General features: G+C 45.8%; 1 protein-coding gene across 1 annotated transcript in view; it reads right to left on the bottom strand.

Moving 5' to 3' along the window:
• Nucleotides 1-9,836, bottom strand: part of Itpr2 (inositol 1,4,5-trisphosphate receptor type 2) — a 404,943-nt gene extending 395,107 nt beyond the window's left edge. The window contains exon 1 of the mRNA XM_085839778.1: nucleotides 9,408-9,836. Within this exon, the coding sequence (XP_085695904.1) occupies nucleotides 9,408-9,499 (92 nt within the window). The 5' untranslated portion in view covers nucleotides 9,500-9,836. The remainder of the gene's footprint in view (nucleotides 1-9,407) is intronic.
• Between the last annotated feature and the right edge of the window lie 6,644 nt (nucleotides 9,837-16,480).

The raw sequence follows: 16,480 nt of genomic DNA, 5'->3' as shown, positions 1-16,480 counted from the left end.
CTGGGAGAATTATGTGTTATCCATAAAAGACCTACTCTCTGCTATATAGTTTTGGAGGTGCTTACAAATTCATTCTTTGAGCTTGTAACCATCAAAACTGGGCTTGCAAAACATCAGCTTTCATTCACTGCGGCTTCAGAATGCAAACACTGGAGAAAGGTCACACGCGTTACTGTTTCTGATGTAAGTTTTGTCATGTGCTGGTTTTTTAAAGAACCTCTAATGACATGATGGAATGGCACCAGCTTCTGTGAGAGCTCCCTACTTTTACAATTACCTGTGGCTCTCAAAGATTTCATAAGAACAATTACACTGCTGTTTCCCCCAGGAAGAAGCCGCTGTTGCTAGTCACTTAGCTATCTTAAAGTACGCAGATCCCAGTGCCATGCACATTTGTTCAGCAAGTGACATTGTGACAAAGGACTGTTGCATGATTCAACTCCATGAGGTACCTGGAACAGCCAAATTCATGGAGATAGAAGAACCTCAAAGACGATGTAGACTTGTGTCAGAATGGTACCTTGTTTCTGATATGAAGTCCTGATTGCCCACACTGCCATATCCTTGCTGCCCCTGAGCCGATCGCACACTTAAGGCAGCCAAGATAGTGAATGGTGTAAGCATGCATACCCTATCACAATTTGCTTCAAGGGGCACTACACTTCTACTATGGCTTTCCTTGCCTACAAATTGGAGCATTTCACTCAGGCAGAGCTCCACTGTGGCCCACACCACACAGCCCCCAAAGTACCAGAAAGTCTATCTTAGCTCAGCAAATTCCCTGCTGGCCAGATCTAGGCCTTGCAACCTGACTTCCTAGGCATGAATAATGTTTTAGTTTGTTTTTTCTGTTGTGATAAACAACTTGCATTTGCTTGTGTTTGCTTGCGTTTACAAGTTACAACTTGAGTTACATCAAGAGAAATCTGAGCAGGAGCTCAAAGCAGGCACTTGGAGCAAACACCAAGCTCCTAGTTCAGTTTCATTTGTATAAAGGTCAGGCCCATCTGCCTAGAGATGGCAGTGCCCACACTGGGCTAGGCATTCTTACATCCATTATCAATCCAAGAAAAAGCCCCCATTGTCATGCCCATATGCCAGTCTAATGGAAGCAAGTCTTTAATTGGTCCTCTCGGGCACGTCTAGGTGACAACCAAGATTAGCCATCACAAGTAATGACTCCTAATCCAAGCAGGAATGACTTCTACCAGGTGTGTAATCTAACAAATTAACAAGAGAGACAGAGAACATGGGAACTGCTGAGTGATGTCCACGTTCAGGATGCTGTCCAGCAAGAAGGTCCTCTGTTGGGAGCCCCAAGGCCAAGTTTCCCTGCCTACCTAAAGCCCACTCTGAGTCCTCCTTTCAGTTGCTTTGAGTTTCTCAAATGGCCTTGAAAGCATTTCCTGCTCTTGAGCTGGCTGGGGGTGGTTTTTGTTTATTACCAACATAGAGCCTTACTAACACAAGCCAGTCATCATTCTGCACTCCAGCTTTATCCAAGCAAGCAGCTGAGCAGTATAACAGGCAGGCTCCTTCAGGTCTTTTAAGATCAGACAGTGCAAACCATTATGCAAGGGGTCCCTGTGAACTGTTTACAAGGTATCAAGACAGTTCGGCCTGATAACTTGTAACTTAATCAAAATGTTACATGACTTAATTAGAAATGAATTGACTTTAATCCCAGCACTTGGGAGGCAGAGGCAAGTAGATTTCTGAGTTCAAGGCCAGCCTGGTTTACAGAGTGAGTTCCAGGACAGCCAGGGCTGTACAGAAAAACTCTGTCTCAAAAAAAAAAAAAAAAAAAAAAGCAAAAAGAAAAAAGAAAAAGAAAAAAAAAAGTGAATTAAACAGGATTGGAGGGCACCTCACTATCTGAAACCTTGAGGACAAGAGGTGTCAATTTGACACTTTAGTGGAGAAGTTACAGACTTGTGTAAGGTTGCAGTCTTTTGTTAGATTTATATTTGTTTGGTCCTTTGGTCTCCATGTTGAGCCTTGAGGATCCATATGTATTCTGAATGCAATGTCCAGTTCTCTTTTCAGAAGGAATTGCTGTGCAGGGAAAGCTCCTGATGATGGGCTTGGAAGCAGCCACACTGCCTCAGAGATAGACCTCTCAGGGCCTCCATTGCATCTCTTAGTAACAACTGTAACAAGTCCTGCGCTTGATCTTCAGCACAGAGATATTTTTTTCCAGTTATATTTTAACAGTAACAAACATCTTACTTCAGATAGGACCTCAGTAAAGCCTGTGTGAATTCTAAGAATTTAGATATGAGCTTAGATGTGTGTCAACTTCCCTTGCCCTCCCCTGCATTCATGTGAATCCCTGAACTTTGTCACTCTTTAGGACAGTGAAACCAAGTCAGAAGGAGAGGGGCTGTGGAACTTGAGTTAAAAATAATTAGAAATGACTTTAAATCAGGTGTGGCAGTGCACACCTGCAATGCCAGCACTCAGGAGGATCAGTACAAGTTTGAGACCACCTTGCATTACATATTGAGTTCCAGGGCAGGCGGGGCTGCAATGTGAGTGAGACTCTACCTCAGGGGGGAAAAAATCCAGAGAAGCTGGACACAGCCCATAGGGAAAACAACAAATATACAACCTTGGAGATGGATAACTGAAGAATTCAATAGAAGCCTGAAATCCACAGGGCTGGTACTGTCTAAAAGTCCCCAGTCACTGCAAGTTCCTTCCTGACCAGGCTCCAGTTCCCTTGGTCATCGCCACAGTCTCTTTAAACCCATCACATACGTCAGTGTCTGGAAGCTGTTGTGGTAGTCACAGACAGTCTGACCCAAGCACAAAGCTCTCTCTTAGGTGAAGCATGAAGAGTTTTCAGATCATCCTTCTATCTCTGCTTAGCTCAACAACATCAAACTGCTTGCTTTGGGAGTTTTAGAGCCATTAAAATGAGTAGTAAAATTTTACTGGTTGTTGAAAAATGAAACAAGACAATATCAAGAATGTGCCACTGACTGTGGGCGTATTAGGATGCAGATGTCTGTCCATCCTAATGAGTTGAGCCCATGCTCTTCCTCCTCCTTGAAGCCTGCCTCAACCAGGTCAGACCAGCAAGAGGGAAAGAAATGTGGCTCTTCCAACTCTCTGTGACATAGTGTCTGACCTTCCCGTGGTGTGGCAAAGGAACTGCCTGACTCTGCTCGTGTTCATCCTGTCTCTCATGCTAATCCTAAATCCATTCTACAGCTCCTCATTAAACACCTTGTAGGCTCCGTAGAGTTCCAACCCTAGCTGAGAAACTGTCTCGTGTTGGGCACGAAAGGATTCAAAAGACACAAAAGTACCTGTTGGTTTCTAGACTTGAGAGCAAAGGTATTGGATGTCTTTGTGTCCCCACAGACTTCACCAAACATCAAACCACAAGCTCTCAAAAGAAGGTCAGCTTTCCAGATAAGGATTTACAGCCTCTCTTGGGTATAAGTCTTGCCCAAGGTCAGTGACATAAAGTGAAGGAATGGGTGAATGAATGATGTCAATCAAAGCACAGCACTAAGTGCCAGCATTAAGCACTTTGTCAGAACAGTCCCATGAACTCAGTTCTTGACAACACATTTTCAACTTCAATATCAAAAAATGTTTTTATTCTGAGCAGCCCGCCATTTTAACTTATCCTCAATTTAAGATCTGTGAATAGGTAATGCTCTAACTATGTAACAGTTATTCTTTTTTAAGATTTATTTATTTATTTTGTATATATGAGTTCACTGTCTTCAGACACAACAGAAGAGGGCACTGGATCCTATGACAGAGGGTTGTGAGCCACCATGTGGTTGCTGGGAACTGAACTCAAGGACCTCTAGAAGAGCAGTCAGTGCTCTTAACCAGCACTGTAACAGCTATTTTTAACCAATTATTGGTTATAATTTGGAAAGAACTCACTCCTCCATTTCAAAAACAGTCGACTAAAACACTCTTGGTTTATTTCAATCACATACCAACGAAACAGTCCCACAAACTGAGGCCATAGACGGTGAGTCCGACAACAGAAGCCTCGTGCTTAGGGTGGAGATTGCTAACACAGCCAGGGAGCCATTCCCAGGTGTATAGGTCATACCTGCTTGAACACGCTTTAAAAATGAGGCAGAATACACATTTGCTTTAACAAATAGGCCAGACCTCATAGCTGCTCAGCATTGCTGGCCAGACAAGCGTTTTCCATGCTACACTTTAAAACATTAATAGCAACTAGGAGCCAAGTTTGAATAATAACCATGGCTGTGTTCCCCCATTTTTTTCTCTACTGACAGTGACTGGAAAAATACTTTATTTATACTTTTCAAAATAAGTACTGTTCATTAAGAGTAAATAAGAAACTAAGAATCCTTTAAAAATGATACAGACATCTCAAAGATGTTTTGATTAGTAGTTAAGTGAACTGTGCTGTGATTGACCTGTGACAATGTCATACAAACTCATGGCTACTTCCTCTATATCTGTCTGTGATGACAGAAAAGAATGGAAAGACCAAAGGACCCATTAGCCTGCATTGGAAACTACACAGTGTATCTGAAATCCCCCCTTCCCTAAAGAAAGAAGAAGGAAAAAACAAAGGAAGGAAGAGAAAAGACAAAAAGAGAAGAAAAGAAACAAAGAGAAAACTATGACTCTAAAATACATCACCAGAAAAAAAAATCAGTTCATTCAAAGTATATACACCATCTAGGTCATAAGGTAGTTTTTCTATTAAGGCAGTACAAGGGTATCCTACACAGATCTTTAGACTTAAACACCATCAGCTGGGCCTTCTGGTACATGCCTTGAATCCCAGCGCTTGGGAAGCAGAGACAAGTAGATCTCTGACTCTGAGGCCAGCTTGGTCTACAGAGAAAGTTCCAGAATAGCCAGGGCTACACAGAGAAAACCCTGTCTCCAAAGTATAAATACCACTCAAAGGAAAACTGAAAGAAACACAGAATTTGCAACCACAATGTTCAAGGGACTTAAAAGCCACGCTGAAGGGCCTGAGATAGTTTAGTACATAAAAGCACTCACTGCACTGGGGACGGGAGCCCCCTGTCCCAGTCCACACCGGAAGGAAAAAGTGAGCTAAATCCCCAACGTGGCTGTCTGACCCCTACACATGTGCTGTGACACTCATGCCAGCACACACACAGAGAGAGAGAGAGAGAATTAAAAATGTAGTCACAGGGAAAAGCTAACGAGCCTCATCTTGTCAGGTGCCGCCAAAAGGAGCCTGCTAAACTCCTAAGAGTGAAACCCTACTGCAAACGCCACAGCAAGCACACAGTCTTTAAAACTCATTTACACCAGAAAATATTTAAAGTAGGCAACATTTATTTACAAATAAACCTCTGTGCTGTGTAAAGTCAGCTCTCATCAACCGCCCACCTGATTTCAATCGCAGTACCATCCTGCTTCTGAAAGTGTCAGAGGATGAAGAGTTAAAACAGAAACCAGAGAGTTTCCGGTCTGATTCTTAGCTACTCCCTGGAATTTGTAATGTTACAGTGGGACAAATGAGTTTGGCTAAACACGTGCAACATCACAGTCATTAAACCAGTACTCTGGTCTAGTTCACTCCAGCAGGTCATTGGCCTTGGAAGAAATGTTGTAATTGTATATATGGAAATATAACCTTTTACCTATACATTTTCATTTTACCAAATTTTCATTTGTCTCTTATGCTCAAGTTTATCAATTTTATCCTAGATGAGGGAGGACAGGATTCACTATCCTTAGTCTCCAAGACAAGAAAGCTGAGGAAGAGATACAAGATATGAACAAGGCCATGTGCCAGTTAGCAGCAGGTCCAAGACAACAGAAGCAGAAGAACAGGGAAATCACTGACAAGTGTCTACCCAGCAATTGATACATAAGACCCGTGAGCACATGGCAACAATGTAGAGGGAGCCTCAGCCTGGCTGGCTCTGGAGACTCTGACAATTACACTGTAACAGGGAGGGCACACCTCAACAGGCCCTAGGGAAGATTCTACTTTGTAAGTCTCCAGAGATGTCAAACACCTGCTCTTGAGTTCCAGCACCTATTGGCAGCTCACAGCCATCTGAAACTCCAGTTCAGGGCATCCAACAGCCTCTTCTGACCTCCACATGCACTGCACACATGTGATACACAGACATACATGCGGGCAAAACACCCAAACACATAAAATAATAAAATAAAATATATTTTAAAAAAATATTTTATTTGGCTCAGGCAAAGAACTTTCTGGTTTCTCAAGCTAAATAATGTCCTATACTTTGAAACCATGCATGAAAAGATCACGTGAGTGTAGCATAAAAGGGGATGGGAAGGTACAAGGGAGGGCGGGAGGGAAAGGGGAAAGAATGGGGAAGAATTGGAGAAGCAAAACAAAGAATGTTTGGAAAGTACCATGATGACGCCTAACTCTGTATAAGCTAGAAAAAGAGAGAAAGAAGGAAAAACTTAAAAAAAAAAAAAAACTTTAACCAAGAATAGCCATAAACAAAGCAATAAAAGGAACCTACAAAATAATAATCGTCCCAGTGATTTAGAATAAAGGTCTTAAATTTTTAATTTTAAGTCTCTCCCAAAGGCTTGCATGTTACAGGTGTGGTCCTTACCTCCAGTCAATAGTGGATAGGGAACTAAAGAAGTCATAAGAGGAAGGGCCTAGGTGGAAGGCCTCTATCTTAGCTTGCTTTTCTGATACTGTGATAAAACACTAATCAAAAAGCTACTTGGGTTTATTTAGCCTTATAGGCTACAGAGTCCATCATGGATGAACTCAAGACATCAGGTCAAGCACTCTGGGCAGAAGGCTAGAGGCAGGAACTGAAGCAGAGTGGAGAGGAGCTGCTGTCTGACTTGCTCTCCATGGGTTTCTCAGCCTGTGTTCTTATAGAACCTAGGACCACCTGCCTGGGACCACCTGCTTGGGACCACCTGCCTAGGATCACCTGCCTGGGGTTGGAACCTCCAACCCAACTCCAACGCCAAGGTCAGTATGCTGGGCTTTCCATATGAATCATTATTCACAAAAATGCCTCCATAGATGCATCCACGGACCAGTCTGATGGAGGGCAGTTCCTCAATGGAGACTGCCTCTTGCTGGATGACTCTAGTTGCCTCGTTGACAAAAACTATCCAGCATAGCCTCTGACCTCCACATGCACAGCACACACATACATGCACACACAGACACACACACAGGCACGAACACATACACAAAGACACACATGCACAGACACACACACAGACATAAACACACATACATACTCACACAGATACAACACACATAGACACATACACTCATACACACAGACACAAACACACATGCACTCACACAGACACAGTCACACACAGAAACACTCACCTATACAGAGACACACAGACATAGACATTCATAGATACACATAAACATGCACATATACTCACACACACACACACACTGGCACACACAGACACTCACAGATACACATACACAGTCACACACAGAGAGACACACACACCATACACAGTCACAGACACACATAGATACATTTACACATATGTGCACACACACACATATGCACACTCACACCCAGAGACATACCATCCCACCTCTCTCCAAGCTCCACCCAGGGTAGCATGTTCAAGACTCTACAACTTGAACTCTGCCTTGCGGTCATCTTAACATTATTACTTCACGAACAGGGAATGTCACAGTCTGCAAACACATCCTAAGGAAACTCCACTATCAAATCACCACCGAGAAACACAGACTACAATAAGCACTTTTGATTGCCACCGAGCACACCACAGCAACAGCCATTCATGCTGGTTTTCTGTGTCTACAGTTATTATTGAAAGCAGAACAGGACACACTTGGCGGGGCGTCTGAGGCAGGAGTAGAGTCCTGGCTTTGGACACAAATACCCTCTGTTTCTTGAGTCGGTCACTTCTCTTGGTCCCCATCTCCTGGTCCCAACGATGCCTACTGTGGAGCTGACCTCCTCAGCCCTTCCAGTGTTTGCTTTGTACACTATCCACATTCGACCTTGCAAGTGACCCTTGAACTCTTGCCTGGTCTGGGTGGTGATAATTACTGCATCAGCTAATTAACTTATGAACGTAGTCATTACGGCTTTGCTATGGTAAGCACTTTGCCTCTCTTACCTCTTTCCTCCCCACACCCCTATGCAGAAACCACTCAGGACATGTAGCCCAGATAGATTTCATAACCTGACCAGGGCCATAAGGTTTGCAAACCAAAGGGTGGGGATCCCAGCACAAACCTTCTGTTTCTAGAGCCCCTCCTTTTAGCTGCTAAATGGTGACACCTTTCATGCCTACCAAGTTTGGCAGGATTCATCCATGAAGCATTATCCTGGACCCAGACTAGACTTGGACTGTGAATTCTTTCAGAAACAACTGGATCAAGCAGAAACACTTGGACTAAGCACTTCTTTCACACTTCGATCTCAGAAGCAAATAACATGGAAAAGATATTCAATTAAACCTTCCTTCCCACAGTCTGTGGGGAAATGAACAAAGAACAGGAACTGTGGAGCCACTGGTGTCCTCCAGAGAAGGCACTGGACACGCAACACAGTCACAGAAAGGCTCTCTCCCTCACAGCCCAGGGGACAGGACTCCAATACCTAACAGCTGAGAGCAGTCACCAGCCTCAATCTCCTCAGATAAGACAGTCTGAGGCAGGGCCTGTGAAGTAACCTGTGCACTAAAATATATCAGAGTGCAATTAACTGTTCACCAGCTCGAACACCATGAAGGAATTTTCTAGAAACCAGAAATGGTCCTACCTAACTAACACGCTGCTTTTCTGTATGATATACATCAGTATTTCCCCAGTTCATATACCAACTCCAATCACAAGGGCCTTGCAGTAGGCTGAACTCCTTTCGCTGGGCGGAGGGGATGGACAGGGAGAGAGAATAGCTGAGTTCTAGAACCCTGGCTGCCCAGGAGGCCAGTTTTGGCAAAGCCGGAGGAGTGAGTCCTCCTTTGGCAAGGCCAAAAGGAAATTACTTCAGCGAAGAGGGGCTGGTAATCTCCTCCAGCAGGACAAAGCCACATTTGCGCTGTGCACATCGCCTACTTTCATGGCCAAAGCCTGGGACTTCAACCCACCCTTCTTTCCAGCCGCGCGCTGAGAACGGCCATAGGGAAGATGAGGAGAAAACACACATTTTAATCAAAACAAGGCAGGGAAGGCAGGCTCGCAGGGCCTGTCTGGGGCGTGCGAACCACTTCCTCTTCTCGGATGTGTCTCGGGTTGGAGATTATGAAGTTACTGAGAAGCGCTCGCGGCTTCCTGCGCGCTCAGACCTAGGGGACCCGGGGCTGTCCCAGGCGCAGACCCCAGACAAGCCGCGCGCCAGAGGGACAGGGACCCGAGTTGGCTGGCGCTGCTCAAAGCACGTCCTGCTTACCCCAGGGTGCTGATGAAGCCATTGACCGAGCCCTCCGCGTACAGGGACACGATGTCCCCAATGTAGAGGAAGCTGGACATTTTGTCAGACATGCTGCTTCACGCTCCTGTGGCTGTCCCTGCTGTCTCCGCTGCACGCAAGGGTGAGCTCCGGCCAGCTGGGTCAGAGGGGTCCAAGCAGCTCTTCTCGGGGCGCGGCAGCGAGGCCACCGCTGGGGACACTGCGATGGCCCCGCGCCGCCGTCGCCGCCCCTGTCCAGCCGTAGGTTTCCTGTTCCTGGCGAAGTTCTGTCCTACACCTTCGCTCCTCCTCCCTGGCCCGCGCTCCCTCTGCGTCCCCACAGTTCGCTCCCGGCCTGAGCGGAGCCTCTAGGTCCCCTTGGGGGACTCTCTAGACCAGGTGGCGGTGCCCACGGACCGAGAGGGCGGGGAGAAGCCCCGGGGAGGGGGGCGCGTGGCCAATCAAGCCTGGGCGGCCAGGGGCGGAGCGGGGCCGGGGCGGGGCCAGTTCACGGGGGACGGGCCACCCCGAAGCCGCCAGGACAGAGGCGTGGGAGCCACGCTGGGCGGCGCTACGGGGGCAGCGGGGACTCAGCCGGGGGCATTGGTTCTGGGCTCAGGGTGATCTTGGAGGGGCAGCCCCGGGACCAGCAGCGACAGTCTGGAGTGACTCCGGGAGGGGAGGGAAGACGACCCCAAGGACCCAGGAGAGACCCAGGACTTTCCAGATGCGGGCTGGGAAGGGGTGCAGTGCAGCCAGCGTAGACAGGACGACACGGAGCGCGCAGGGACAATCCCTATTTGCAAAAGCCAAGGGACTTAGAGGGGTTTGGAGGAAAATTGCCGACACGAGGGCTCAGATGGAACCGGCCTTGAGGGACGCAGACTGGAAGAGGGCGCAGAGCAACCACGCTGCTTGGAACTTGGAGCGCCTGTGACAGTCCAGCTGAGAGTAGGAGCCCGCAGACGATGGGGGGTGGGAGGGGGGAATGTAGGGTGGGTGAAACGCTGTGGTGTTCGCCACCACGCAGAGGCCTGGAGAATCCTGACCGTAAAAGCTGGAGTCTGAGTGGGTGTATGTTTGAGTGGAAAAGTTAATTGAGAGGGAGGAAAGGGTTGAAGAAGACACAAATGAAGAGAAGAGGAAAGGAGGAAACACTCCTGTGGAGTTGTTCTTGGATCCTGTTTTTCTTAAGTTCATGACTGGATAAAAGGATCCAGCAGCTGCAGCTGCTATGGTGACCACCCTGGTGACCGTCAGTGGGTGTGTCAGCGATGGCAGTGAGGGCTCACAAGTGAGGGTAACTGGGTTCCATCTCCAGGAGCCGGTGACAGCCTTTGTAAACCCCCCCCCAAGGTTTTAATAAATAAAACTGGAGGCAGGACATGAGTCGGGGGCAACCCCTCTGTTGTGTGTCAGTCCACCTCTAGAGTACTGTTTTAGAAATGTTTGGTCCTACCCTGTGGAAGATACTGAAGAGGCGAATGCTGTGATCAAATCACAGCTGACCAAAATCAGAGTTTAGGGGAGTTTTGCCTTCCAATTCAAGGTTTTAGACAGCAAGGGACAGAAAGGAAATGCCAGTCTCGAGTCTTGGTGTGGGACAAACCCCACCTTGTGTAGAAGCAGTGTATTCTCATTTCCAACGCCTCTCTTCCTTTTCCTCTCCCTCCCACCAACTGAGCCACATCACCAGCCCACAGATCTGGTGATTTAGTAGCTGAGAGGTGCCCATTAGGAGTTGTCCTGTCTACGTTCATATTGGTGTTGGGAAACAAGGGATGGGCTCTGAGTTATAAAATCTCTAGGTGAAACAAGATGGGTCTGGGATGGAGGCATCTGCTATCCAGAGCATTGGAAGTTGTGTTCTGAGATGGTCCAATGGATGCTCAACAATTGCTGGCCTAAACCTGGAAGATTTTCTTACACAAAGTCAGGCCAACAGGAACAAAATGGGTGTGTGACTGTTTCTCCTGACAAACAGATAGCGTGTCAAGCTGGGTTCCCAAGTTCTGGCTTCTTGTGAGACCAGCCTCAACCCAGAGTAGGGCCCCCTAAAACCAAGAGTCCCAGGACAGGAGTCCAGTTACCTAGGGGAAGACACCATCATCCTGAGGTGCCTCTTAATACCTTCCCTCGCCTGGGGCTGCTTCTCTGACTCTTACATGCCTGGATGCTTTTTCTCCTGCAGCTCTTAATCTGATCTCTCTGCTTCTCCATCATGGTGACTCTGCTCCTTCTTCTACCCATTGTCCTTTGCCCAGGAAATCTAAAAGTCCCGCCTCTGTCTCCCTGCCCAGCTGTTGCCCCCTGGCAGCTCTTTCTTTCACCAATCAAAGCCAAATGGGGGCAGGAACCTTCAGTCTCTTACAGGTATACATACCTGTTCCTGTGTATTAATTTTGTATTAATTACAAGTAGCATTAGAACCAACCCCAACAGGTCTGAGCTGAGGGTTGTCATCACTCTGGAAGAGGACAGTGCATTAATAAGTTTTCTCGTTGCAGTGATGAAACACCTGGGAAAAGCAACTTAAAAAGAAGGAAGGCTTGCTTTCCCTTGGGGTTTGAAGGAAGGCATGGCGGCAGGAACCCAGGGCAGCTGTTACATCTACTGTAAGGAAACAGACAAATGAGCTCAGGTATCTGCCCTGTTCACCCCCCCCCTTTTATTCAGCCCGAGACTCCGTCCCATAGAATAGAGTTCTTGCACGCGTCCGACTCGACCAGCAAGAACGACGCTGCAACAGGATCCTTCTGCACACGTTTATTGGGAGAGCTTGATTGTAGAGTCGAATAGACCCCCAAGCCCAGAACTGGTGCTGCTTATATAGGCCTAGGAGAGGCGTGTCTCACACCCGGATTGGTTATGCACTATACCTCATTTGCATGTTCCTCATCTGATTAGCTACTTTCTCTCAGTATCTCACAGAACCTCATTAACATACCTCATTTGCATGTCTCACATCTGATTGGTTATTCTCTCAGTACCTCATTATCATACCTCATTTGCATGTCTCACATCTGATTGGTTATTCTCTCAGTACTTTGCAGAGCCTCATTATCATGCCCGAGCCAGGCAGTGTTTTGGTAAAAAACTTTACTGCATAAGTAAGCATTGGTCGTTTGCTCAAACTTATGCGTGGTGGCCAGCAGAAGTCTGCGCCACTCTGCAACGGCACATGTGGCTTCCCACATAGAGTCACATTTAGAATGGGTCTTCCCTCCACAGTTAATCATCTCTGAAAACACCCACACATGCCCAGGGGTGTGCCTCCTAGGCAACTCCAAGTGTAGTCAAGTTGACAATGAAGATTCACCCACCACATGGGTAGATAAGGGCAGGGCCCAGGACACGGGGTTCAAGCAAACCTTGACAAAGGCAAAGGCCTCACTGAGGAATTAATTACCTGTTCTTTGTTGTTGTTTTAATAATCTCAAATTCATGAAAGACTTTTTCAAAATAATACAGTGCATTCATCAATATTTATAATTTATCACAAGTTTTATGGCTGTCTTCACACACACTACACACTCAAACATACACACTCACACACATACACATGCTCACATACACTCACACACAAACACACACACTCACACATACATACATACATACACACACAACACACACATGCACACACACACATACACACACACATCTTCAGGATCTTTTGATGTAGATAGCATATATCATGACAATTTGCCTGTCATTACTGCGAGTCACTCATGCAGTATTAAGGAACAAAATTCAAGTGTCTAAGAAATTTGATACTGGTATAAACTTTTATCTAAACTGTCTTTATTCCAGTGTGGCCAGTTGTCCATCCCAGGACAGATTCCTGTCCAGGGTCATATAGTTCATTCACATGTCCCTAAGTTCTTTTAATTGTGACAATCCTCAATCTTCGGCTATATGATATCTTTTGTAACATTTTTATACTTGAAAAATACAGCTAACTTATTTCTTAGTCTATCCGTCACTGTTGTTTACCTGATATTTTCCCAGTTGGATCGGGTTAAAATTTTCCAGTCAGAATGCTACACAATAGATGGCCTGTGCACCCCAGAACACCCTAACCTCAGGGAAACACAGCCATCTGCTATCCAAATAATATTACCCTTGTTCATTCTTTGGTACACTATCCAAAGCTAGAACTCATGTGATGTGGCCTATAAGAAGCAATCTATTTACCTGGGGAAAATTCCAGAAATAAGGGCCAATCACAAGGCAGCAGAAATTCTGATTTTTCTGTCAAAAATGCTGTCTAAACTATTTCCTGACCTTTAAGCCCACATTTGGCATCAATCTGTTTTTCTGACTAGGAGTACCTGATAATAGACTTTTCCAGTGGTGCATCTGTAGGACTTTACATAAGACTCAGAATGAAAGCAGAGTGAAAGTTGAACACCTAACACACGCACATAAATGCACATACACATATGCATGTACATACATACACACATATACATATACCACATATACACATACATACACACATAATCACACATGTACACATACATATATGCACACATGCACATATGCTTATACATACATGCATACACATACACATGTACGTACACCTATATACACATACACATGAATGTACATACATACACATACAAATACACATGTGCACACATACATGTACACATACATATACACATACAAGCATATACACACGTGCATGCACACACATATACACATGCTTACATACACTTGCACACACATGTGCATGCACACATATACAATCACAAGTGCAGGCTCACACACACAAGTGCAGCAATGTGCATCTCTCTCCTGCACCAGGAATGGGGTCCACCAGGGCTGACTCCACACAGTTGCAGCTCATTCCTATCACCAGATCCTCACGCTCCACCCAGATGGAAGAATGTAAAACATCATACACTTTTCTAACAAAATGTTTTATTTTATATGTATGAATGTTCTGACTGTATGTATGTCTGCACACTACATGCACACTTGGTGCCCACAGAGACCCTTGGGACTGGAGTTACAGATGATTGTGAGCCACTATGTAGGTGCTGGAAATTGAACTCAAGCCCTCACTAGAAGAGCAGCCAGTGTCCTTAACCACAGAGCCATCTGCCCAGCCCCTTGGACATACATTCTTGATGTTTGAATACATCCTTCAAAGATCTGGAGGTTACCTGGCAGGGTGTCCTGTAAACCCAGCAAGAGAATTACAAGAGTTCAAGGTCACATGGGCTACAGTGTGCAAACCTATCTCAAAACCAAGGAATCTGAAGAATAAACACAGCATGTAGTTATGTGCTGCACATAGCTGCCTCCACCCTAACTCCCCATCCAACATTCTATCAAAATGAAGGGAATAGCTCATGACGGAGAGCTTAGGAGTCCACTGTGTCCAACACAGCACTCAGCGAAGTCCCGATGGCAGCAGAGAAACAGCAAATAATAAACCACAGACAACAGACCAGAAAACAACCAGTACTACAGGAATCGCTAAACACCCGTCAGGGTTAACTTTAAGGGCAGCTGGCCTCAGCTCACTCTGAAGACACAGACTAGATGACTGGATTAAGAACCTAGATCCAGCTGTTATCTCTAGGATACAGGACCTCACTACTAAAACTTCTTTTATCTTTGCCAACTACACAACAGATATTTATCTGTCTAGAATATATAAATAACCGCGGAGAGAAAACGTGGAGACCCAAGTCATCCAATCAGTAAGTGACTAACAAGCAGAACAGTCAGTGCTCAACGGAAGAAATACAAATATATATTTTTTAAATAATGCATTTTTTTATTTGTGGATGTTAGCCTTTTTATTGGATATTTTCTTTATTTACATTTCAAATGGTTTCCCCTTTCCAGATCTCCCCTTCAGAACCCCCTATCCCATCCTTCCTCCCCCTGCCTCTATGAGGGTGCTCCCCCACCCACCCACTCACTCCCATCTTCCCACTCTGGCATTCCCCTACACTGGGGTATTGAACCCCCTCAGGCACAAGGGCTGCTCCTCCCACTGATTCCCAACAAGGCCATCCTCTGCCACATACACGGATGGAGCCATGGGTATTTTTAAAGGTGTTCCTTAGCCATCCAGGAAATGTGGAGTAGTACTGCTTTGAGATTCCATCTCATGCCAGTCAGAATGGCCACCATCAGGAAAACCCATGCTAGAGAGGATGTGGAGAAAGGGAAGCTAAGGCCCACTGCTGGTGGGAGTGTAAAATGAAGTAGCCACTATGAAAATAAATCAGTGTGGAGTTTCCTCAGGAACCTGAAAACGGGGACTAGTGAGACAGCTCAGAGGACCACTTGCTACACACACACACACACACACACACACACACACACACACACTTACGGGCCTGTAACCACTGTGAAAGAAGGAAATCACGTCCCCAAAGCTGGTCTTCTGACTTCCACATGTGCACCAAGTGATCCGCCCCACACTAATAAGAATAATTAAATAATTAAATTTTATTACAACAGAGCTATCATATGACCCAGTTATACAATTAGGTATTCACCAAAGAACTGAAAGTCAACATACCACAGAGCTGGTTGCATATCTGGCTACTAACACACTATCCACAAAAGCCATGAAGTGGAGCCTGCCTACCTGTCCACCAACGAATAGATGAATAAATAAAATGTGACACATATACACAATAGAATTCTATCCAATTTTTCATTGGTTATTTTATTTATTTATATTTTAAATGTTGTCCCCCCCCTTCCCGGTTTCCCTTCCACAAACCCCTTATTCCATTCTCCCTCCCCCTGCTTCATGAGGGTGCTCTCCCATCCTCCCACTCCCATCTCAGTGCCCTAGCATTTCCGTATGCTGGAGTATCAAGCCTCTCCTCCCATTGATGCCAGATAGGGTCGTCCTCTGCTACATATGCAGCTGGAGCCATGTGTACTCTTTGGTTGGTTAGCCCCTAGGAACTCTGGGAGGTCTGGTTGGTTGATATTGTTGTTCTTCAGCCCCTTCAGCTCCTAATTATATCCAATTTTAAAGAAGATGGATCCAGGGGAATGGATGAGAGCACCATGATATGGGAAATAAACCAAAC

This window comes from Mus caroli, unplaced genomic scaffold, assembly GCF_978045245.1.
Source record: "Mus caroli unplaced genomic scaffold, Mus_caroli_1 scaffold_7, whole genome shotgun sequence".
NCBI classification, from domain to species: domain Eukaryota; kingdom Metazoa; phylum Chordata; class Mammalia; order Rodentia; family Muridae; genus Mus; species Mus caroli.
The sequence above is the reverse complement of the archived record's forward strand: the minus strand, read 5'-3'. Positions and strand labels throughout refer to the sequence as shown.